Raw genomic sequence first — 23,570 nt, 5'->3', positions numbered from 1 at the left:
GGCCCTTCTTATCCCGTCCCCCTCTGATGTGGGACAAGCAGTGCCTTCTCACATAGTAACATAGTAAATGATGGAAGATAAAGACCCAAATGGTTCATCCAGTCTGCCCAACCATAAATGCTCCATAAATTATTTTAATGTGTTTCTAAGGCACACAGAATGTGTCAGAGGGGGTGGGACATACAAGGGCCATAGTTAGACTGTGACAGATAGGGAAAAGGTACCTGTTAGAAAAAACTGAGCACTGCCCTGAACTTTTCCAAAATAGGATGGTATATCAAATGCCAATAAAAATAAACATATTTCAGGACCAACTTGGGAAACACTTCTCTAGGACAATACTCTTTTTATAAATTATTTACTATATATGTATATTTCTTCCGAACACCGAGAAGTGAGTTTTTGCCCTGATGTCTATGGATATGCAAATTAACTCTTTCTCCATTTGCTGTAGGTAAATTATATGCAAATAAATTCAAGTCTTTTATGTCTTTTAAATAGTAACTACCCTTCAGAATCTCTTTGTTCCACTGAAAGGGGGGAATGTTCAACCCAATCCTTTTTTCTTTTTTAAGGAATCCTTCTACTTTGACCTTCCCTGAGGGACCAAAAAATCCCAATTTCAACACTTTCTTCTTCTCAAAACAGACACAGCAGCCCTGTATCTACTACTACTTATCTTTTCTATAGTGCTACATGTGTAGTGTTGTGCACATTGTAAGCAGGTATTTTCTCTGTACCTAGTGGGCATACAATCTAAGTTTTGAACTAGGTCAATGAAGGGTTAAGTGACTTGCCCGGAGTGCTGCAGTGGGAAGCTGCAGTGGGTATTGAACCCAGTTGAATCCCTGCCCATGCTGTCAGAGCAGTACTCAAATCAGCAGCACACTTCAGCCACCAACACTGGTACTCCTGTGCATGCTCAGTTCAGTGACTGAACTGAGCATGCGTGAGAGTGCTGGTATCGGCAGCTGAAGCATACCTATTGACTTAAGCACTTGTCAGGCAGCACAGGCAGGACTCATGCAGGACACCTCTTCAGCTGGCAGGGCTTAGCATCCCTACCAATCATTAACGTGGGGGGGGGGGGCTTTAGGCCAAAAGTGAAGGAGGCCAGGCTCCCAAGACCTCCCTGTGGCTATGCCACTGCCACATTCTTAAAACTCATTGGCAGGCTCTACTCATCTCACACACTATAAGTTCAACAGTCACTGCATAGTCTGAAAGTGAGTGCACTGCCAACATTATAACTGAAGCAGCATGTTCAGGAGAAAATGGAGGCTTGTGCTGGTCATTACTGATTTTCAGTCAATAATGAAAACAGCATTTTCTTCAGCATCCCTCCAGACAGGCATAGATGAATGGGTTTATGCTTCTCTGCCAGCAGGTGGAGACTGAGAACACACCAAATTCTAACAGTAATTTAAGTGTGCTGTGCAATCCCCCATAGGATCAGTCTGTTCTCAGTCTCCAGCAGGTGGAAGTGGTAAGCCTATACAATTCTGTTCTATTTTCTTGGCCTTTACTAAGGGACTTTTGGAGAGGATAAGTAGGGGCTTTTTCTGGCCTTTTATTGTCCGGACTGAGCTTGGGTCCCGCGGGGGTCCTGTTAAACCTTAGGGGTGTTGCACTCAGGTGGCCGAGTCCCTTCCCCCATTCCCTCACCTTCCCAATTTTTAGTTAGAGGTGCCTCAGCTGTACACCTTGACTGAGGGCAAAGACTACATCTTGGAGAGCCAGCGGGGTCTGCTCTTTTAAGCATTAAAGTAAAAAAACAATATTGATTTTTACTTAGTGCTGATCTAAAGGGAAGTTTCATTCATTAATTTTTCTCCCTTCTAGCGGTTGAATTGAGCCTGTCTCGTGGTTCACAATGAACACTTCTCGGCCTAAGAAGTGTTCAGTGTGCTCCCACTGAAGTCTCAATGCAACCTGTGTATGTTCATTTTGCTTGAAGGTATGCAAAGGGGAACCCTTGTTGGGGTTGGCTTTGGGTGCCGGCAGGAGGGATTCCCCAGTGGCTATGAAGGGAAAGTTGGCCATGGATGATGGGGAGGCCCGGGATTCCCCAACTGCCGAAAGCTCTAGGGCTTCCCCAGCTGATGTGGCTGCTGCCAGCAGGGAGGCCCAGGGTTCCCTCACCACTGCAGGCACTGGGGATTCTCTTGTCGCATTGGGGTTTTCTGGGATTTCTTGTTCATGGCTGGTTCTTTTCAGGCCTCTTCAGTGATTTAGACCTCCGGGAAGCGTTCATGGCAGAAACTCTGCCATTTTTGTTGAGTCTTCTGCTGAGCTCCTGCCTAGATTGGAAAGGCAGGAGAGAATCATGCTCAACTGCAGAGGAAGAGGCCTGCTCAACCTGTTCCTGCCTTTCCAATCTATGTAGGAGCACATGGTTTTGGCCATTACCAAGCGGCATATTGTTCTAGTGGAAGGGGGTTCAGCCCTGAGAGACCCCGAAGACCGGATGATGAATTCTCTTCTTAAGCAGGGTTTTGATGTAGCTGCCTTGGCTGTCCAGGTGGCAATTTGTGGTGGCCTGGTGGCCAGGGCATAATTCAGGTGGGCCAAGCAAGTGCTGAATAGGGGTTCAATAACTGGTTTCTGGTGCATCAAGAGGTCGATAAGATTGAGCTCGGCTCTTCTTATCTTTCAGATGCAATGTATGATTTATTGCGAGCTTTGGCTAAGTCAGTGGCCTTAGGGGTAGCTATCAGACATACTTTGTGGCTCCATGGTTGGTAGGTGAACTCAGCTTCCAAATCCAAGCTCAGCAAACTTCCCTTTAAATATTATTTTCTCTTTGGAGAGGACTTGAACAGGCTGATGTAGAGTTTAGGTGATGCCAAGGTGCCTCGGTTGCCAGAGGACAGGCCTCGGCAGTCTGGTAGAGGAGAATTGGACCGAGGTCGTATTTGTGTGTTTCGCTGGTATAAGTCTGGCAGAGTGTCTGCTGTGGGTTCTTCCTCTTGGGGTCAGTTCTTCCAGCATATGCAGTCCTTTGGGATGCTCGCTGGGGTGGGCGAAACTCCTCCTCCTCTCGACCTGCTCAATGACGGTATTTAAGCCCTTCCCCCAGTTTAGGTGGGAACTCGGTTATGGGAGTTTTACTGGGGTTGGACCAACACGACTTCAGATCAGTGGGTCCTGGAAGTGATTTGATATGGATATGCTCTCGAGTTCGACCTGCCCTTGCCAGATCTTTTTCTCTCTTCCCCTTGTCAGTCCACTTGGAAAAAGCAGACTTTTAGTCAGACTCTTCAGAGGTTGGTGGAGCTTAAGGTAGTGGTTCCTGTGCCCTTTAAGAGGTTCATATTGTAAGGTACTCCACTTACTTTGTGGTGCCAAAGAAAGATGGGAACTTTCTTCCTATCTTGGATCTAAAGGGTGTAAACCAGGTGCTCTGGGTCCCTTCTTTTTGTATGGAGATCCTAAAATTTGTGATTCTAGCAGTTCAGCCTGGGGAGTTCCTGATGTCTATTGACCTGATGGAGGCCTACCTTCATATTACCATTCGGGACTCTCGTCAGCAGTTCCTTCACTTTGTGATATGGGGAAAGCATTATCAGTTCTGTGCACTTCCGTTTGGTCTGACCATGGCTCTGCGTACCTTCACCAAGATTATGGTAGTGATGGCAGCAGCCTTGCGAAAGGAGGGCATTTTGGTTCATCCTTATCTGGACAACTGGTTGATTTGAGCAAAGTCCTTCCAGGAGAGCTCCTGAGTCACAGCCTGGGTCGTGGAGTTGCAGTCTTTGGGCTGGGTAGTCAACCTTTCAAAGAGTTGGTTTACTCCATCTCAACACTTGGCATATCTTGGAGTTCTCTTTGACACCAGTCTGGGGAGGGTGTTCTTCCCTGAGACCTATGTGCAGAACTTTGCAGTCGCAGATTCGCTCCCTTATTGGCTCTCATTGCCCCCAGGTACAGGAATTTCTTCAGGTCTTGGGGTCAATGGCAGCCTCATTGGAGGTAGTTCAGTGGGCGCGAGTGCACATGCACCCTCTTCAGTATGCGCTTCTTCAGAGGTAGTCCCCACAGGTTCATGATCTGGACACGCCAGTTCCTCTTTGTGGGCTAGTTTGTCGCAATCTGCATGAGTGGCTTCGGTCCTACAATCTGGTCCAGGGAGTGAATCTGGATCAACGCCAGTGGACAGTGCTTCTCAAAGATGCCAGTCTCCTCAGCTAGGGAGCCCAGTGACTCAGTTGTTCTGCTCAGGGCCTGGTTGATCAACATTCTGGAGACCAGAGCCATTTGGTTGGCACTTGCGGCCTTCTAGTCCTTCCTGGAGGGCAAAGCTGTTTGGGTTCCCTCCTACAGTACCATGGCAGTGGCCTGCGTCAATCATCAAGAGGGAAACCAAGAGTCATCTGGTAGTGCAGGAGGCTGCACTCATAGAATGGGTGGAAACTCACCTCATGGATATCTCAGCTTTCCACATAGCGGGAGTGGACAATTTCCAGGTGGATTTCCTCAGTCGTCATGTGCTGGATTCCTGCGAGTGGTTCCTTCTGATGGAGGCCTTCAATTTGATAGTTCGTTTGTGAGGTTAGCCAATGATGGATCTCATGGCCATGCATTTCAATTCCAAAGTGTGGAGGTTCATCAATCAGTGTAGAGATTGTCAGGCTGAGGGGTTAGATACTCTATTGCAGGATTAGCCGACGGACAACCTGCTGTATGTCTTTCCTCTGTGGCTGCTGGAGGGCAGAGTTCTTCTTTGCATTGCACATCACGTGGGCCACATGATCCTGGTGGCTCTGGATTGGCCCAGGTGTCCATGGTACAGGGATCTGATCCATCTTCTTGTGGCAGATCCCATTCCCCTCTCAAGTGGCCTTATGACTCTGGGACCCATCCCCATGTTCGATCCAGGTCCCTTTTGTCTTACAGCTTGGCTCTTGAAAGAGAGAGCCTAAGCAAGAAAGGATATTCAGATAAAGTGCTCTCTTTTGGGATCTCAGAGGTTCTTAACTTCTCGGGCTTATGTGTATATTTGGTGCCTCTTCAATGACTGGTGTTCCTCTCAGGCACTAGTTCCTTTGTGTGCATTGTTGCCACACATTTCAGAATTTTTGCAGGATGGCCTGGAACGAGGCCTTGCCTGAACTTGTGGGTTCAGGTGAAGGCCTTCTCTTCCTTTAGGGGGCCTTTGCATGGTCAGTGATTGTCTTTTCCTGATGTGATCTGTTTCTTGAGAGCTGCGAAGTTGATCCAGCCTCCGGTTCGTCCTTCGGTTCTGACCTGGAATCTCAATCTGGTCCTTTCAGTGTTGATTCATCCTCCTTTTAAGCCCCTGAGTTCCTGCATGCTGAAAGACCTGTGAATGCAGTATTTCTTGTAGCCATTACTTCAGCAAGACATGTGTCAGAGTTGCAAGCCTTTTCTTGTCGAGCTCCCTTCTTGGAATTTTTGAGGGAGCATGTGGTGCTGCAGCCTGTTCCTTCTTTTCTTCCTAAAATCATTTCCACCCTTTCATATGAATCAGACAGTTGCCCTTCTGGTTTTGGTGGTTGGGAGAGTTTTTTTTTAGAGCAGAGGCAGTTACACAAGTTGGATGTCCACAGAGTCCTCTGCACTTACATGAAAAGGACTCAGGAGTTCTGACGGCCAGATCGTCTTTTTGTTCTCCTAGTGGGCAGATGTATGGGGGAAGTGCCTCTAAGGCAGGGGTGTCAAAGTCCCTCCTCGAGGGTGAAATCCAGTCAGGTTTTCAGGATTTCCCCAATGAATATGCATGAGATCTATTTGCATGCACTGCTTTCATTGTATGCTAATAGATGTCATGCATATTCATTGGGGAAATCCTAAAAACCCAACTGGAATGCATCCCTCAAGGAGGGACTTTGACACCCCTGCTCTAAGGGTTCGATTGAATGATGGATCAATGAGGCTATTGCTGTGGTGTACCCTCTTCAGAAGAAGCCAGTTCCGTACTTTCTCAAATCTCGGAGAAAGCGGGAACTCAAAGCATGCGCAGATACTCAAGTCTCAGCAAAAAGAGGACGGCAGATCTTCAGGCACCGGCACCAGCATGTCCTGTGCATTGGTGCCGGTGCTGGTGCCAGATGGGGGTAAGCAATATGTTTGGGTGGGTGGATGGGTGCGTGGGGGATGCCAGATCACGGAGGGGAAGGGGGGCGACGCAAGCGGGGGAGATGCCGGATCGCAGGGGGGGGGGCTCGTAAATCGAGGCAAGCTCGGTTTCTGAGGCACTGATTTTGCGAATGTTTTGCTCGTCTTGCAAAACACTCACAAACCAGTGCACTTGTAAACCGAGGTACCACTGTATATTTTGTCCCACCTCTTTTCCCTTTACTTTCTTAGCAAAAAGGTTAATAGCCCTTAAAAATACCTCCTTTCCGTTTTACGCACTGCTTTTCTACTTTTTCAAGATGTTCCCACCCTATGAAGAACTCCTTGCAGTATTCCCACATCTTGACAAAGTCTATTAATGTTTGAATGAACTATCTCCGCCCTTGTGCTAATACTGGATCGTACCATCTAGTGATCACTGGATGCCAGAGGGTAACCCACTATAACATTCAAAACACTTATAATTCATGAGCAGACGATACAGTATCTAGTCTAATATCTAGTTACAGTCCCAACTTCATGAAGGGAGGTTGGAAGAATTTTTTACTTTGACCAAAGACCTCCTTGGCTTAATGGCCACAATACTTCACTTGAGCCCTGGCCACTCTGTTAGGAAGGCTGAAAGAATCCAATAAAAAAATACCCAGCCTCTTTCTCTCAACAGGTTTTTTTAGGGGCAATTACATCATCATTATATTAGAATGGTATGCACCCACTATCAAACTGATATCTCAAAGACTGGTTTAATCCGTGCCACAGTTCATAGTTAAGAGGAACCATGAACCCTACCCTTACACAGGAGAGGATTCACCTCCTTCACTGAATCCAAAATATAAATGATAGCTCTTGCTATAGTTTTAAAAGCCACTATTGCTGTATATGGTAGAGTTAATGGTAATGGTAAAATATTTTAAACAACTTACAACAGAAATTTGGCAATTTTTCATAAGTCCAGCTGTTGAAACTTCATCTCTCTCCTCCTTCCTTATGCCATGCAATACCCTTTCCATTTCAAAAGAGACATGAGTTTTGACAAGTGGGTTTCTTCCCCTCATCCCTGAGAACTGCAGAAGGCATCAGCTACATTTTTCAACTCTGCCTCCTTGTGTCACTGGGCAGTGCCTCTGCTCCTCAGTTTTTCCTTTTGCAAGTGAGTTGAGAAGGTGTCTTTTCATCTACTCTGCACCTGATTTATTATTTTGGGTTTTTTTTAAAATCTGACTTTTGGGGCTTCCTGGTGCTAGAGGTTCCCAGAAATCTCAGGACAGTTCTGCTTGGGAGAAAGTACAGCCTCTGTCTGAGCTGGGGCGGGGTCCTACCTAGCTAGCCTTCACTAACTTTTAAGGCAGCTCAGGGAGGGTTCCCTGAGAGCATGGCTCTCCCCTGATTTTTCAGGCACTGGAGCAAGGCTGAATGACCCTGTTTTGGTTCAGAGGACTGTAACAGGTGCCAGCTGCATTCCCCCTGAAGTTATGGAGGAGCTAGACTGGTCAAAAGTTTCACACACTTAGGGCTCCTTTTACAAAGCCACACTAGCGGTTTTAACGCACGCGCACGCTATAGCATGCGCTAGCCGGAAATCTACCGCCTGCTCAAAAAGAGGCGGTAGCGGCTAGCGCACGTGGCAATTTAGCGCGTGCTATTCTGCGCGTTAAGGCCCTAGCGCAGCTTTGTAAAAGGAGCCCTTGGTGTTTGACTAAAAGGCAGCCCAAAGAGACAAGTCCCTGGAAGAATTAACAAATTTGTCTGAGGCAGAAATCTTCCCCATAATCTAGCTGCAGTGGAAGCTAATGTAGGCACAGCACCTTCCAATACTATGAGTACAGTATATTACTGTCTATGGGAGACATTGGGGGGAGGGATCCTGAAAATCAAATTCTTAAGGGTTTCTGGGGCTTCCTTTAGGATCCCCCACCTCCCAAAACACCTTCCCTGAATATTTTGAACTTTTATTCAGCTCTCCTGGGCCATTTTTTCATGCCAAAATGCTGCTGCTGTGGCCACCTTGCATTTCCCAATTTTATTTTAAAAGCCTCTATTTGCCTCAAAAACACCTCAATTTTGCTCATTGCCAGCTGAGGAGTGTCCATATGCCACGTGCCATGGAGCACATGAGAGGGGGCTGGAGTACTGAGCTTAGCCACATCTTGTCCTTCTAGGGTCTTAGTCATAGGAAACTCATTTGTTGGGGCATAAATTCCCCCCCCCGACCCTCAAATGGGAACTTGACATTGATGGCGAAACACAAGTGCGGAGAGGCCTCTGAACCCATGAGGGCACAAGAAGTTCCCCTGCAAAGATCCTCAGGAAAATCCCGATCAGAGATTTAACTCTGAATTTGTAAGTTTGATGTTTGAAGCATCTGCATAGTCTGGAGTATCGCCAGTAGCTGCGCATGGGGGTTTACCTTTGTAGAGCATACTTCCCCAGTGGAAAGCTTTACTGCAGGAATCAAAGATCTAGTCAGAAAAGGACTGGGTTAACAGAGGATCAGGGTCCATGCCTTTACTCCCTCAAGTTGAATCCTCAGGTTTAGGGGATTCCAGGTCTCAAGTGGATAAAAACAGCCAAGAATCTGTGTTAGCCCTAGACCAGGGAGAGGACCCGATGGTGTGCAAACTTTTCAAACTGGAGGATTTGATGGAAGTCATTACAGTATCTTTTTGGGAATTATATATGGAACTCCCGCAGACAGTGGCATAGTGAGGGAGGTTGGCTCCTGGGACAATGGCACCCCGTATTGCCACACCATGTGCCCCTACTCTTCCTCGTGGCCTGAGTGTCCCCCCCACTCTTCCCCGCCATGAGCACCCCCCTCCCCGTGTACCTCTTGAAATGTTCGTTGGCTTGAGTAGCATCTTCCATTTGCTGCATGTGCCAACTTCGGCTCCCTTCTGATGTCATATTCAGGTCCTGCGACTAGGAAATGATATCAGAAGGGAGCCGAGGCCAATGCAAGTAGCAAGTGGAAGATGCTGCTCGCACTGACAAATATTTACTGTATTTTTCATGCTATAAGACGCACCGGACCATAAGACGCACCCTAGATTTACATTAGGAAAACAAGTAAAAAAACATTCTGAACCAAATTGTGTACTAATATATACCAGGATCTGCACCCAGCCCCCCTCACTCCCTGCCAGGCTCTGCACCCAACCCCACACTCCTTGCCAGGCTCTGCACCCTGTCCCCTCTCCCTGCCAGGCTCTGCACCTGCTCCCCTCCCTGCGACAAACAGTTACAAATAGTAAAAGGAAAATAGAGCAGCATTTCTTCCAAGACATTCCAATAGCATCTTTTCTGAAAGATTAAAGTCCTATGTGAAATTCCCTACATTCTTTGAGTTTGTCAACAACCACTATTTCTGTCACTTTCTCTTCAGTTCCTTTTCTTCACTTAGCACCATTCTCTTCAGTGATCACCATTTTAAATTCAATCAAAGCATGTGTTTTGTAACACTAGTTTGCTATGTACCATATATATATGAGGGTGTTTTCATACATTTTACCAAAAGAAACAGATTTAAAATGTTAAACTCCCTCTGTACTGTTTCCCTGCTTTTTTTCTCCCTATATCACACAGAAGCTTTAACACTTACTGTATGTATGTATAGTAAAAAGCTCTAGCATTTCACATTAAGAAAGCATTCTGTATCACATTCATCCACAATCTTTTCATAGTCCATTGGGAAGTTTTCAATTGTTTTCTTGTGACTGTCTTTCATCTGTTTCCAAACTTGATGTTCTTTTATTTTCTTACTGTTCCGGTATTCAAGATCTTTTAGCACCTGTTTCTTTTTCAAATCTAAAAGTCGGTAAATTTCATCAAACTGAGTTGTGAGTGTTCCCTCTAAGCGGGCGGGTGTTGTGAGCAAACTTTTTTCACTGTGAGCTAAAAATATCGGGCGCCAGCAAGTTATGAGCCAAATAAATATGTTGCTTTCTACCACAGAACTTCCTTACGTTTGTATGGAATCTATCCCCTTTCAACTTTAGAGAGTGCCCTCTCGTTCTCCCTGCCTTAGCTACTAAGTCTATTCCCTTCAGTACCTTGAATGTTTCTATCATGTCCCCTCTCAATCTCCTCTGCTCAAGGGAGAAGAGGCCCAGTTTCTCTAATCTTTCGCTGTACGGCAACTCCTCCAGCCCCTTAACCATTTTAGTTGCTCTTCTCTGGATCCTTTCGAGTAGTACCGTGTCCTTCTTAAAGTACCAGTGCTGGACGCAGTACTCCAGGTGAGGGCGTACCATGGCCCGGTACAGCAGCATGATAACCTTCTCTGTCTCTTCAGTCCAGCATCTGCCCCTTCCATTCACTGTCTGTCTTTCCCTGCCATCTCTCCTCCTGCCCCCCCCACCCCCCAATTTGGTCTAGCATCCATCATCTTCCTTCTGTTCCCCTCATGGTCTGGCATCTCTATCCTTCCCTCCCCCCTGTGGTTTTTAGCATATCTCTCTTCTCATTTCCTCCACTCAGATCTGATCATTCTCTGCTCTCTCTTCCCTTTTCTTCTCTGGTCTTCCTTCTCTATTTTCTGCCTCCATCTAAATTAAATTCTTTCTTACTATTTAGTCCCGTTTCCCTCTTTTCACTGTGTCTACACACAGCTTGTCACCCCTTTCCCTCACCCCTCCATTATCTTACTATTTTCTTCCCCCTTTATTTATCTCCTCCTTCCATCCAGTATGTGTTCTTTCCCCACTTCCATTCAGCATCTGCTCTCCCTTCTCAACTGACATCCATCTGCCTTCTGCTCTCTCTCCCTTCTTCTCACTTCCATCATCTGTCCCCTTCTCTCTCTCTCTCATCTCCTCCATTCCATCATCTGCCCCTTCTCTCTCTCTCTCTCTCTCCCCCCCCCCCCCAACTTCCATCATCTGCCCCCCTTCCCCTCACCTTTGTGGGTCACTTTCTTTCCCCTGAGGGTGGCTCATGTCACAGGGGAAGCTTTGGCCGAGCAGAACCGCTTGATTGACAGTGGAACTTACTTGATTGATGTCGATGCTGGGGCCCGTTGCCATTTGAAGGAAAAAAAAAAAGGTGGAAAAAAGGAACCTGTAAAGGCGAGAGGAAGGGAAACCTCCAGGACAGCTGCTTTTTGCCCTCCTTCAGCGGCCCAAGAGTTCAGACCAGCAGCGGCAGCTCTGTATGCTTTTAACTTCGGCACAGAGCTGCCCCTAATCAATAGTTTAGCGCGGTTTCATGAGGCAGCCTCGGGGCCTTTGATAGCCGGCCCGCTTCGATGATGCGATGTGGGCCGGCCTAGCAAAGGCCCCGAGGCTGCCTTATGAAACCGCGCTAAACTATTGATTAGGGGCAGCTCTGTGCCGAAGTTAAAAGCATACACAGCTGCCGCTGCTGGTCTGGAGGTGCGGAGACAAGGCAGGAGGCAAACGCGGTGGAAGGCAGGAGTCCCGGCGAAGGCAGGAGTCCCGGCACAGCGACTGCAACAGGAAGTTGCAAGTCAGCTGACGCCGGCCTTTCGTTGCGGCGGGGACCGAATCCTTCGCGGACCGGCAAGATTTTGTTTGCGGACCGGCGGTTGAAGAACTGTGCTCTACACTGTGTGCGCTGTGACGAGAAACTTGTGCGCTGCGAGGTAATATTTTGTGCGTCAGCGCACCCCAGCGCAGCTTAGCGGGAACTCCCTGGCCACGCACTGTCCGCAAGCCACATTCTGCAAAAGAGCTGCAGGCTACAGTCTGGGTGCTTGGGGCAGGCAGAGCCTTTCAGCCCGGGAGCCTCCACCTCCCCTTCCCCACCCCCGCAGTCTCTGCTTGCTGCTCCAGCTTGATTAGTTTGACCCCCTCAGCCAGAGTGGGCTGGCTGGAGGCGCCCCCCAGCAGGGAGCTAACTTTGCAGCAGAGGATGTACGGCACCTGCATCTCCCTAGCCAGGGAGTGAAGGGGCTGCTGGCTGCGGCCCGGGTCTGTGCTAGTCACTGGGCGGCAGCCTCCTCATGATATCGGAGCCAGAGGCGCACAAGCGCACTTCTGCACGGGCATGCGCCACTTCTTGCGGGATTCGTAAGAACTGACAGCATGTGGGCACATGTAGGAGCGAGCTTGTGCGCTGCTGGCCCCGACATCATGAGGAGGCTGCTGCCCAGCAACTAGCACAAGCAAGAAGTGGCGCACAATCAGGAAATAGCCGGGACTGGCTCACAGCGCCCCACGGATCGGGAAGAGAGAGAGGCAGCGCTCCAATCTGGAGGAGATGACGCCTGACTCGGGACCGGGTCTCTGCTTCTTCGTTGTGCTCCCGAGGTTCTTCGGAGGAGCAGGAGTTGGCAGATATGCATTTTAAAAAAGGTACTGGGCGGGCAGAGGAGTTAAAAAAAAAAATTGTAGTCGCTCCATAAGACACACCTACTTTTTGACCCACTTTTTGGGGGAAAAAAGTGTGTCTTATGGAGCAAAAAATAAGGTAAATAGGTACGCAGGGGGGAGGAGAGGTGTTGGTGCACCCAACAAAGACTGCACCCAGGGCGATCTGCACAGACTTACACAGCTGCACAGACTTACACAGCTCAAATTTCAATTATGAGCATCTCTAAGACCCAGTCTACATTTTTTCTTTCACATCCAGAGATAACCATGATGCTGACAAAACACTAGGAGATACCAGAGGGCCCTCTGAGGGTTGCCAAGGCTATGACAAAATTGTACCCAATGGCTCCTTATTTCCAGCAGCTTTTTACCTCATCTAAGGTGAATTCATTAGTAGCGCAAGTAACTAAATGTAGTTCTCTCCCTAGTGAAGGAGGAGTGATATTAAGAGATGCACAGGATTGCCAGACAGTAGACCATGTGCCCCAGGAGGGTCAAATCATACTTCCTGTCATGGCAATAGGCAGTCTTGCCATGCAGCAATGGGCTCCTCTGCTCAGAGATCTAGACAGAGGTTCAGGGGTTCCAGACAACCTCAGGCATTAACTCCCCACTCAGCAGCTATTACCAAGAAGTCCCAATGGCCAGTGCCCAAGCTTCCCCAAATAGGAGGAAGACTCTTGGAGTACAAAGAGGCCTGGGCAAGGATCTGTTCAGACAAATGGATACTGGACATCATTTGAGAGAGATACAAGCTTGGATTCTTTCACCCTCTTCAAGAATTCTATGTAGATTCTCTGGCAGGAAGCAGTCAAAGTCAGAACAATTGTAAACAGGCTTCTGGAGATCCAGGTCTTGGAGTCGGTACCAGATACAGATTTGGGCTTGGGCAGATACTCAATATACTTTATCGTGCCCAAGAAAGACTCAGATGATTGGAGGCCCACCTTGGATCTGAAGTCTGTCAATGGTGCCCAGATTCTGAATGGTGACTGTGCATTTAGTCATAGCCTCGGTGGCAGCTGGGGAATTCCTAGCCTTGCTGGATTTGTAGTAGGCTTACTTACCTATTCCCATTTTCCCACATCACAGAACGTTTCTCAGGTTCTGTGTACTGGAGAGGCATTTCCAGTTTTCGGTGCTCTCCTTTGGGTTAGCAACAGTGCCTTGGACCTTTACAAAGGTGAAAGTGGTTGCTGCAGCACATCTGCATAAAGCAGGGATTCAAGTTCATCCATACTTGGACAATTGGCTGATCAGAGCCCTGTTCAAAGCTGTAGATTGCCATGTAGTGGCACAGATTGTCCAGTTCCTGCAGGACCTGGGAACCTAAGAACATAAGAATTGCCGCTGCTGGGTCAGACCAGTGGTCCATTGTGCCTAGCAGTCCACTCATGCGGCGGCCCTCTGGTCAAAGACCAACGCCCTAACTGAGACTAGCCCTACCTGTGTACGTTCTGGTTCAGCAGGAACTTGTCTAACTTTGTCTTGAATCCCTGGATGGTGTTCTCCCCTATGACTGACTCCGGAAGAATGTTCCAGTTTTCTACCACTCTCTGGGTGAAGAAGAACTTCCTTATGTTCGTGCAATCTATCCCTTTTCAATTTTAGAAAGTTCCCTCTCAGTCTCCTTACCTTGGCGAGGGTGAATCTCATGTCCTTATTTACTAAGTCTATTCCCTTCAGTACCTTGAATGTTTCGATCATGTCCCCTCTGTTCGAGGGAGAAGAGGCCCAGTTTCTCTAATCTTTCGCTGTACGGCAACTCCTCCAGCCCCTTAACCATCTTAGTTGCTCTTTTCTGGACCCTTGGATGGATTATCATTTTCAGGAAGGGTCATCGGGACCCGGTCCAATTCCTGGAGTTCCTGGGGATCCTTTTCAACATGGCAGAGGGCTATGTTTTCCTTCCAGAAGTTCACAAACTGAAGCTAAGATACCAAATTCTGGAGATCCTGTAAATGCCAGCTCCTATGGCATGGCGCTACCTGCAGTTGCTGGAGTCCATGGCAATAACCATAGATGTGGTGCTTTGGGCAAAAGCTTATCTACTTCCTCTTCAGAGTGCTCTGCTATCATGCTGGCCTCTGCAAATGGGTCCACTCCAGATTTAAATGCCCTAGATGATGGAAACAAATCAAAGTCTGCGCTGGTGACTCCAGGCAGAGATGCTGTCCAAGGACTTACCACTCCGCATTTCCTCTTGGGTGATACTGACCACAGATGCCAGTCTGTATGGCTGGGGAAGTCATTACTAGGGTCGCCCATTTCAGAGCCGCTGTTTGCCCTCTAAGAGAAACTGGGTCATCAACATATTGGAAATGAGAGCTATTCAGCTAACATAGCAGGCCTTTGAAAAGTCCCTGGAAGGCAAAGCAGTCAAGATTTTCTCAGACAATGCACACAGTGGTGGCATATGTCAACAAAGAAGGAGGCACCAACTGGTTAAAACTGGTGGCCTAATTGTTGTTTTGTTGGACAGAAGCCCATCTAGAAGCCATATCAGCAGTGCATGTAATTGGGGGTGAACAATGTGCACGCCGACTTTCTCTGTTGGCAGACCCTGGATCCAGGGAGTGGTCTTTGCCCCAAAGTGCTTTTAACAAAATTGTAAAGCACTGGGGAAGGCCAACAATCAATCTGATGGTATCAGCGGACAATAAGCCTCTCAGTACTTCAGCTGGCGATTTGAGCCAGGAAATGCTGGTATGAACACCTTAGTCCAGCCTTGGCTAACAAAAGTGCTGTTGTATATGTTTCCTCCATGGTCAATGGTAGGCCGGGCCATTGGAAGAATAGCGACACATCATGGGTTAGTGATTCTAGTTGCCACAATTTAAAGATTTCTAAAGCTCATTTATTTCAGCAGGCCTTTGGCTATATTTTAGGTGATAATTAACTGGGTTTTAGTTTTGTTAATGAATGACCGAGAAGTGTGGAAGAACCATGTAAATGGTATACACTCTTGGGATGATCTCTGGGGTGGTTTTGGGGGGCTTCTATCAGAAAATTATGTAGTTCCTTCCTAATTAAAAAAAAATGATTATAAATTGCTTTTATTTACTGTATTGTAAGACTAGCAGTATATGAAATAAAGTAACCTGTAACCTGTACTAGCGCTGGATTGGCCATGTTGTCCATGGTACACGGATCCTGTGTAGCCACAACGATACAAGTGTCTCAGACTGCCATTACTTCCAACAATTCTGTCACAGGGACCAGTTGCCCTAGAGGATCCAGAACACATTGATTTTACGGCATTGCTCTTGAGCATGCAGCCTTAGCGCAGAAAGGATATTCAGAGGTAGTCATAACTACGCTTCTATGATACAAGAAGCCAGCAACTGTTGCGGCTTATGATAAATACTGTAAGACTTTTTAGCACTGATGTGTTGATCAGAAGGTGGAGCTGTATACGGCTTCCTTATCCATAATCTTGTTCCTTCAGGATGGTCTTGAAAAGGGTCAGGTAGTTAGTTCTTTCAAGGGTCAGGTGGCAAGCCTCTCATGCTTTAGAGCTTGAGTGGAGAAAGGGTCCTTAGTTTCCCATCCAACATAAACAGATTCCTGAAGGGAACATTACGGTTGCGTCCTTCTGTAAGACAACCATTCCCTATGTGGAATCTTAATATTGTTCTATGGGCCCTCTGTAAGGCCCTGTATGACCCCCTTTACAGAATGCATCACTGATGAATCTTACAGTTAAGACGGTTTATATAATGGCTGCCTCAGCAAGAAAGGTTTTGGAGCTGCAGGCTCTATCATGCAGAGAACCTTTTCTCAGATTTACGGAGGCAGGTGTGTATCTATGCACTGTACCAAAAGTGCATACACACCTTCCTTTCTACCAAAAGTGGTCTTGGCCTTCCATGTAAATCAGAAAGTCCAACTTCTGGCACTCCATGCCACAGGCATAAAGAAAAAAAGACAAAGTTTTGACATTACTGGATGTGAAAAGAGTTTTTCTCCGTTATCTTGAGGTGACAAATGAATTTCGTCTTTCAGATCATTTTTTTGTGTTAACCAGCCTTAGCAGATGGGGAAAGCCTCTCTTGAAGGTGTCCTTTTCCAAATGGATTCGCATGGCTATTTCTTCTGTGTACATTGGCTATGATAAACAGCCGCCAATTTCTATGAAAGCACATTCCACTAGAGGCATGACCTCTTCATGGGCAAATTCCCAGGCAGTTCCACCCGAGGAGATTTGTAGAGATGCTATGTGGTCCATTTTCCATACTTTTACAGTTTTACAGAGTGGATGTGGCAGCACAATTGTTCACAGCTTTTGGGTCCTCGGTGGTCACAGCAGTCTCATCTGCCCCGCTCTAGATTCAGAGGATTTCTCTGGCATGTTCTACTTGTCAAGAATCACATCTCTTTTACACAGGAAGGGAAAATTATGTTCTTACCTTGATAATCTTCTTTCTAGTATAAAGACACGTGAGCCTTGACAGCCCACCCTGTCAGATTGTTACTTAGTCTGCTTTCTGTCTCAAACATATATGTGTGTCTCCAGATGCTTGTCTGTGAACTAGGAAAAGAATATGAAAATTCATACTATTTTTCAATTCAACAAGTATGAAGAACTAGCAGTTAGCTATTTAGCTATACAGACAAACCTTTAGGGGAACTATAGGAGTTGCATAAATGTTAGTGCTGGTAAGGCTTGTTTAGTTCCACTTTGTTTAGACTTTATGTTATTGATTTAAGAACATAAGCTGTGCCTCTGCTGGGTCAGACCAGAGGTGCATCGTGCCCAGCAGTCCGCTCACACGGCGGCCCATCAGGTCCAGTTACTGTTACTGTTGCAGAGCAGAAAAGACTTATTTTATTGGAGAGTTCCTCATGCCCTCCTTGTTATTTCTCCTTCTTAGGGGTTATCCATTGCTTTAGTATGAACTCAGGAGCTGAGGCACTGCCCAGTGACATAAGGAGGCGGACTTGAAAAATGTAGATGATGCCTTCTGCAATCCTTGCGGGTGAAGGGAAGAACCCCACTTGTCAAGATTCACATCTCTTTCTACTGGAAACATTATCAAAGTAAGAACCTAATTTTCTTTTCATCCCCCTGTCCTATATCACCCTTCCTCTCACCCCATCCACTTTCTTTCCTATATCTATCACTACCTTTCCCCTCTGTGTAGAATCTCTCCTCATCTCCTTTTATCCAGTCCACCATGTGCTACCTAGGTGCATCCATCCTCCTAGCTTTTCCCCAATATCTGCCTGTTTCTCTTTCCTTCCTCAAATACTTCCATATCTCTCTCTCTTTCTCCCCCTCCGCTATATAACAGCATTCTCCTCCTCCTTGCACCTCAGTGTCAATCAGTCCCTCCTGACTCCCTCCATCTCTGTCCAGTATCTTTTTCCTCCATCTCTTCTTCTTTGACCAACATTATCCTTATTTCCTTTTCTATCAGTGGTAGTTCCAGGCTCCAGCACACCTACTCTCTTCTATCTTCGCAATGTCATGATGGCTACAGCAGAACTCTTAAACAGGTTTGGTTTTTATTATCTGTAGCTGATAGCACTTTTGCGCCTATGCCAAGGGGGAACAGCCTATCAGATCCAAGTATGGGTGATCCTTGGCCAAAAGGATAGATGACCATGATGATGCTCATTTAGTGTTACACCCAGTGCCAATGTCTTTGTTTGCCCTACCTTCAGTAATAAATTGAATCTTTTGTTAGAACTGGAAGAGAAATGTCGTCAGGAGATGATGCTGAAATTTGGGCGTATTGTTGATCTAGAAGCCCTGCAAACTCTTTCTGTTAATACAAGTCTGGAGGAACTGAAAGAGAAGACCTTGGAGAATGAGATAAGGCTGGCCCGTGAAATTAAGAATTGGGAGGTAAGACAAGTTTAAGTTTCAAGTTTCTTTATTTTTGATATACCGTCTATCAAAACAAATGTCTAGACAGTGTACAATATAAAAAGATTATGAGGGACAGTTAAAATAAGTAAATAAAAGCAATATTTTATCATATATTAAAAAAAAATACTAGACGGATTTGGATTAACGTACATGAGATGGAAGGAGAGTAGGGGAGGGCAAGGATATTTAAAATACATCGAAGTAAAATTAATAAAAAAGGACGGAAAATGGGAAGTGGAAAAAACATTGGGAGGGGAATCATTTCAAAAGAAGTATTAGATGTTTCATAGCTTCACATGAATCAAGAAACTGAGAGACTGAAGCTGATACTAAAGAGTAAAGGCATCTTTAAAAAGGAAGGTTTTAAGTTTGGATTAAAATTTTTCAGGTGAGTTCTCTTTTTTTTTTCTAAGTTTTTTTTATTGATTTTTTCACATATCAACAAGTGTTATAAATTTTCCATACATTTATCTTAACAATACACTTGATATCTCTATAATGTATTTTATATAAACCATATTTTATATTATTTTTCTTATGAATTTATATAACATATATATTGTAATGATTTTATCAATTATTATTTAATTATGAACCCTTTTCTCTCCCTTTATCACATTAATTTCTCATAGGACTATCATTTATTCATTATGATATATTTTTTATAATGTATAATAAAGAGAATAAATTCCTTACCCCTTCCCTCCCTCCCTTCTTTAACCATTATCTTATTATGGGAAAAAAAAAATTAAAATCATTCATTGCAAAAATCTGTTAATGGTCACCAAATCTTCTTGAACTTATCCTTTTTGTGTTGCAAATGTACGCTCCATCTTATATATATGGCAAACTGAGTTCCACCAAAAATTATAGTTCAATCTGTCATAATTTTTCCAATTATGTGTAATTTGCTGTACTGCTACTCCGGTCAATATAAATAATAGTTTATTGTTATTTGATGAAATTTGACTTCGAGCTCTCATTGCAGTACCAAACATAATCGTATCATATGTCAAGGCTACCGGATTTTCTAACATCCTATTAATTTGAGGCCAAATTGATTTCCAAAATATTAATATGAATGGACAATAGAATAAAAGATGATCTAATGTCCCTGGTTCAAGATGACAATGCCAGCATCTATTAGACTTAGAGCTATCTATTCTATGTAAACGTGTGGGGGTCCATAAAGCTCTATGTAAAATAAAAAACCAAGTTTGTCTCATAGAAGCTGACAATGTGCATTTTAACCTCCAAGACCAAAGTCGTGGCCATTGAGATGCATTAATCTGATGCTTAATCTCAATGCTCCAAATATCTCTAAGAACGTCTAATGGGAGAGCATTCCACAGAGAGGGGGCGGTAACTGAAAAGATGGATTTGGGAGTAGTATCGTAAAATAATTCCCGTATTGATGGTGTGGAGAGTAGATTTTGATTATTTGATCGGAGGGTCCTTGATGATGAATAAGGGAGTTTATCTATGAACACCGGTTGGTTAGAGTTTTTTGTTTTAAAAGTGAGGAGGAGTATTTTATAGGAGAGACGATGAGTAATAGGTAGCCAATGTGCTTTGCGGAGGAGAGGAGTGACATGGTAAAATTTTTTTGCATGATAGATTAGTTTATCAGCAGTATTTTGCAATACCGTATTTTCACATAGATAACGCGCACCCGTGTAAAACGCGCACACGGATATAGCGCGCGAAAAACACAACTTTATGTACAGAAATTTTTATATACCGCGCACACACGTATACCGTGCATGCCGCCCCGACTCCCCCGTCGCCGCCCGACTCTCCTTTTGCCCGCCCCGACTCTCCTCTGGCCACCCCGACTCTCCTTTCGCCCGCCCCGACTCTCCTCTGGTCCCGACTGCTCGTTTCCAGCCCTGCCCCGATTCTCCTCTGGTCCCGCCTGCTTGTTTCCAGCCCTGCCCCGAATCTCCTCTGGTCCCGCCTGCCGTTTCCAGCCCTGCCCCGAATCTCCTCTGGTCCCACCTGCTCGTTTCCAGCCCTGCCCCGAGTCTCCTCTGGTCCCGACTGCTCGTTTCCAGCCCTGCTCCGAGTCTCCTCTGGTCCCGCCTGCTTGTTTCCAGCCCTGCCCCGAGTCTCCTCTGGTCCCGACTGCTCGTTTCCAGCCCTGCCCCGATTCTCCTCTGGTCCCGCCTGTTCGTTTCCAGCCCTGCCCTGAGTCTCCTCTGGTCCCGCCTGCTCGTTTCCAGCCCTGCCCCGAGTCTCCTCTGGTCCCGACTGCTCGTTTCCAGCCCTGCCCCGAGTCTCCTCTGGTCCCGCCTGCTCGTTTCCAGCCCTGCCCTGAGTCTCCTCTGGTCCCGCCTGCTCGTTTCCAGCCCTGCCCTGAGTCTCCTCTGGTCCCGCCTGCTCGTTTCGCCGCCCTGTCCTGCTTGCCGCTCTGTAAGCATGCGCAGACCATCTACAGACAAAGAAGATGGTCTGAGCATGCTTGCTGCTCAGTTTTCTGCGCCGGGTTGTCGGGGCGCGCTTTTGATCTGTCACCAAGGCGGGCCTTTGTCACGGTGTGCTTTTGACCATGTGGCTTTGTCCCCCCCTCTATCTGGCCTTGTAATTTGCCCAGTAAATACCATTTTGCCTTTACAACAGCATCTCAGCCTTTGGGTAAGCCTATAAAAGATTAATGCTTCATGTAGAGCCCACATTTCAGTAATTTGATCTCTTCAGATTGGTATTCTGCATTTATCTATCCGGTAGTAGAGTTTATCAATTAAATTTAAATTTACCGCCATAATGGAAGGAATGAGACGAAAGTCATATACAGCGGACTTTAAGCTTAAAGTAGTTGTGAAAGCTGAGGAAATAGGCAACCGGGCCGCAGCGAGAGAGTTCGATGTTGGAGAAACATCGGTGCGTGAATGGAGAAAAGATAAGAAGGAACTGGAGAAATGCAATCCGCGCAAATGGGCACGTCGTGGGGCCAAACCAAAATGGCCTCAGCTGGAGGATGACTTGAAGCAGTGGATTCTGGAGAGAAGGGAGCAAAATGAATCAGTCTCTACTGTTGCGATTCAGATGAAGGCAAAACTACTTGCCAATGGAAGAGGAATACCCGACTTCAAAGCTTGCTTCACATGGATCTCAAAATTTATGAAAAGGAACGGACTATCAGTTACAATGAGAACAACTGTTGGCCAGCGACTTCCGGATGACTGGCAGCAAAAATTGATTGATTTCCGTGACTTTGTCGCCAAAGAAATATCTGAACTTGGCATCACTGCAAAGGACGTCATCAACATGGATGAAATTCCAATGGCATTCGACATTCCACCGACAAGAACCGTAGCCCCCACAGGTACTAAATCTGTTGCCATCACCACAACTGGGCATGAAAGAACGTGTTTTACAGTAGTTCTTGGTTGCTCAGCTAGCGGGGTTAAGTTAAAGCCCATGCTCATTTTCAAAAGGGTCACTATGCCCCGTGAAAAGCTGCCCACCAGTGTGGTTGTGCACTGCAACAAGAAGGGATGGATGGACTGCAACGTAATGAGATTGTGGATAGATAAATGCTTTAGGGCAAGACAGGGTGGATTCTTTGCAAAAAAATCCTTGTTAATTTTTGATGCCATGGCTGCCCACAAAGAAAAAAATGTTCAAGCCTACATTAATTCTACTCATGCCCACATCGCTGTGATACCTGGAGGCCTGACATGTAAGCTGCAGCCACTTGACATCGCAGTGAATCATCCATTCAAGACTTTTGTTAGAAAGGAGTGGGAGCAGTGGATGCAGAGCGGCACGCACGAGTACACACCCGCGGGGCGGCTGAAGCGGGCAACTTTCACAGAAGTCTGCAAGTGGGTGGCTTCAGCATGGGACAAAATAACCCCAAATACTATTGTAAACGGATTTTAAAAAGCGGGCATTGTTTATAAAACCAATGACACTACGGCTACTACCAGTGCAGCAGAAGGAGGCAACAACACGGATATCAGCGATGATGACGACGACGATGACGATATCACTTCAGAAATAAACGAGGATCGTCTGCAGGCCGTGCTCACTTTATTTAATGATGATGATGACAATTCAGATTTTGATGGATTCAAGGATTCAGATGACTGTGATGATGATGACTGAATAAACCTGTAAACTTTGTTTATTTACCGTACAACTTTACCGTAACTATGGTAACTGTATTTAGATTATTTTGTCCTCGATACTTCATTTGATCTACCGGTTAATGTTATAGTTTATAAGAATGAACATGTGATTTCTGTTCTTGTTGCTGAATTCATACTCACTAACTCTAGATTAAAAGTTATATGGTTGTTTATAAGAATGAACAGTTTTTTTCTTTTGACGTTTTTGGGTGGAGGGTGTGTGAATGGTGCGTGAGTTCTCCTATGTCCATTTTTGTTCCCATTATAAAAAACACTGATAAGTTCCCAGAAAAAGATACATTAAAATAAGAAGTGAAAACAAAGGCCCCTACAGATGAGAACATAAGAATAGCCTAACTGGGTCAGTCCAATGGTCCATCATGCCCTGTAGCCCATTCTCATGGTAGCCAATCCAGGTCACTAAATACCTGGTCAAAACCCAAAGAATAACAACATTCCATGCTACCGATCCATGTCTTAATAACAGACTATGGACTTTTCCTCCAGGAATTTATCCAAACCTTTTTAAAACCAGCAACGCTATCTGCTTTTACCATAACTTAAATCATTCCTTCCAAACAGAGACCTTGCTAGATGTCAAATACAGAAAGAACAAGGTACCGTAACTTCACAAGGACTTAGCTGTGCAGGAATACCTATACCTATATACCTATACCATATACCTAGTGCAAAAATGTGCAAAGGTCTGTTTTTTTCTTTCCATCACTACATAGTCTATGGTAATGCCACACAAGCAGCGCTGTTACAAATATATTCTGAAGGTCAATGCTAAGGTTAACAAAGTTTCCTTCCTTGGACCACAAGGAGATACTGACAAACCACTGAAAGAGATCCCAGGAACAACACCCAAAGACCCACTCAGTGTGTGAACCAGTTGAGTGGAGTGGACTAGGGTAACTGGGGGGTGGAAATGGACCCGGAGTTTTCTCAGCAGAATTTCCCAGACCACCTCTTCCTCTCAACACATTGACACGCTAGTGGGTTTATTTTATAGCTTTTTCACCCCCTTCGGTCTGCCTGTCCCCCTTGAAGTCCTGTCCCCCCTTGAAGTCCTGTCCCCCCTTGAAGGTCTGCCTGTCCCCCTTGAAGTCCTGTCCCCCCTTGAAGGTCTGC

General features: G+C 45.9%; 1 protein-coding gene across 2 annotated transcripts in view; it reads left to right on the top strand.

The window, feature by feature from the left end:
• The window catches only part of CFAP44 (cilia and flagella associated protein 44), a 553,092-nt gene that overhangs the window by 512,514 nt on the left and 17,008 nt on the right, over positions 1–23,570 (top strand). For both annotated transcript variants that reach the window (XM_033943382.1, XM_033943381.1), the window contains one exon: positions 18,119–18,279. In XM_033943382.1, coding sequence (XP_033799273.1) covers positions 18,119–18,279 — 161 coding nt within the window. The remainder of the gene's footprint in view (positions 1–18,118; positions 18,280–23,570) is intronic.

Source organism: Geotrypetes seraphini, chromosome 4 (genome assembly GCF_902459505.1).
Source record: "Geotrypetes seraphini chromosome 4, aGeoSer1.1, whole genome shotgun sequence".
NCBI classification, from domain to species: domain Eukaryota; kingdom Metazoa; phylum Chordata; class Amphibia; order Gymnophiona; family Dermophiidae; genus Geotrypetes; species Geotrypetes seraphini.
This window is presented reverse-complemented; position numbering and strand designations above follow the sequence as displayed.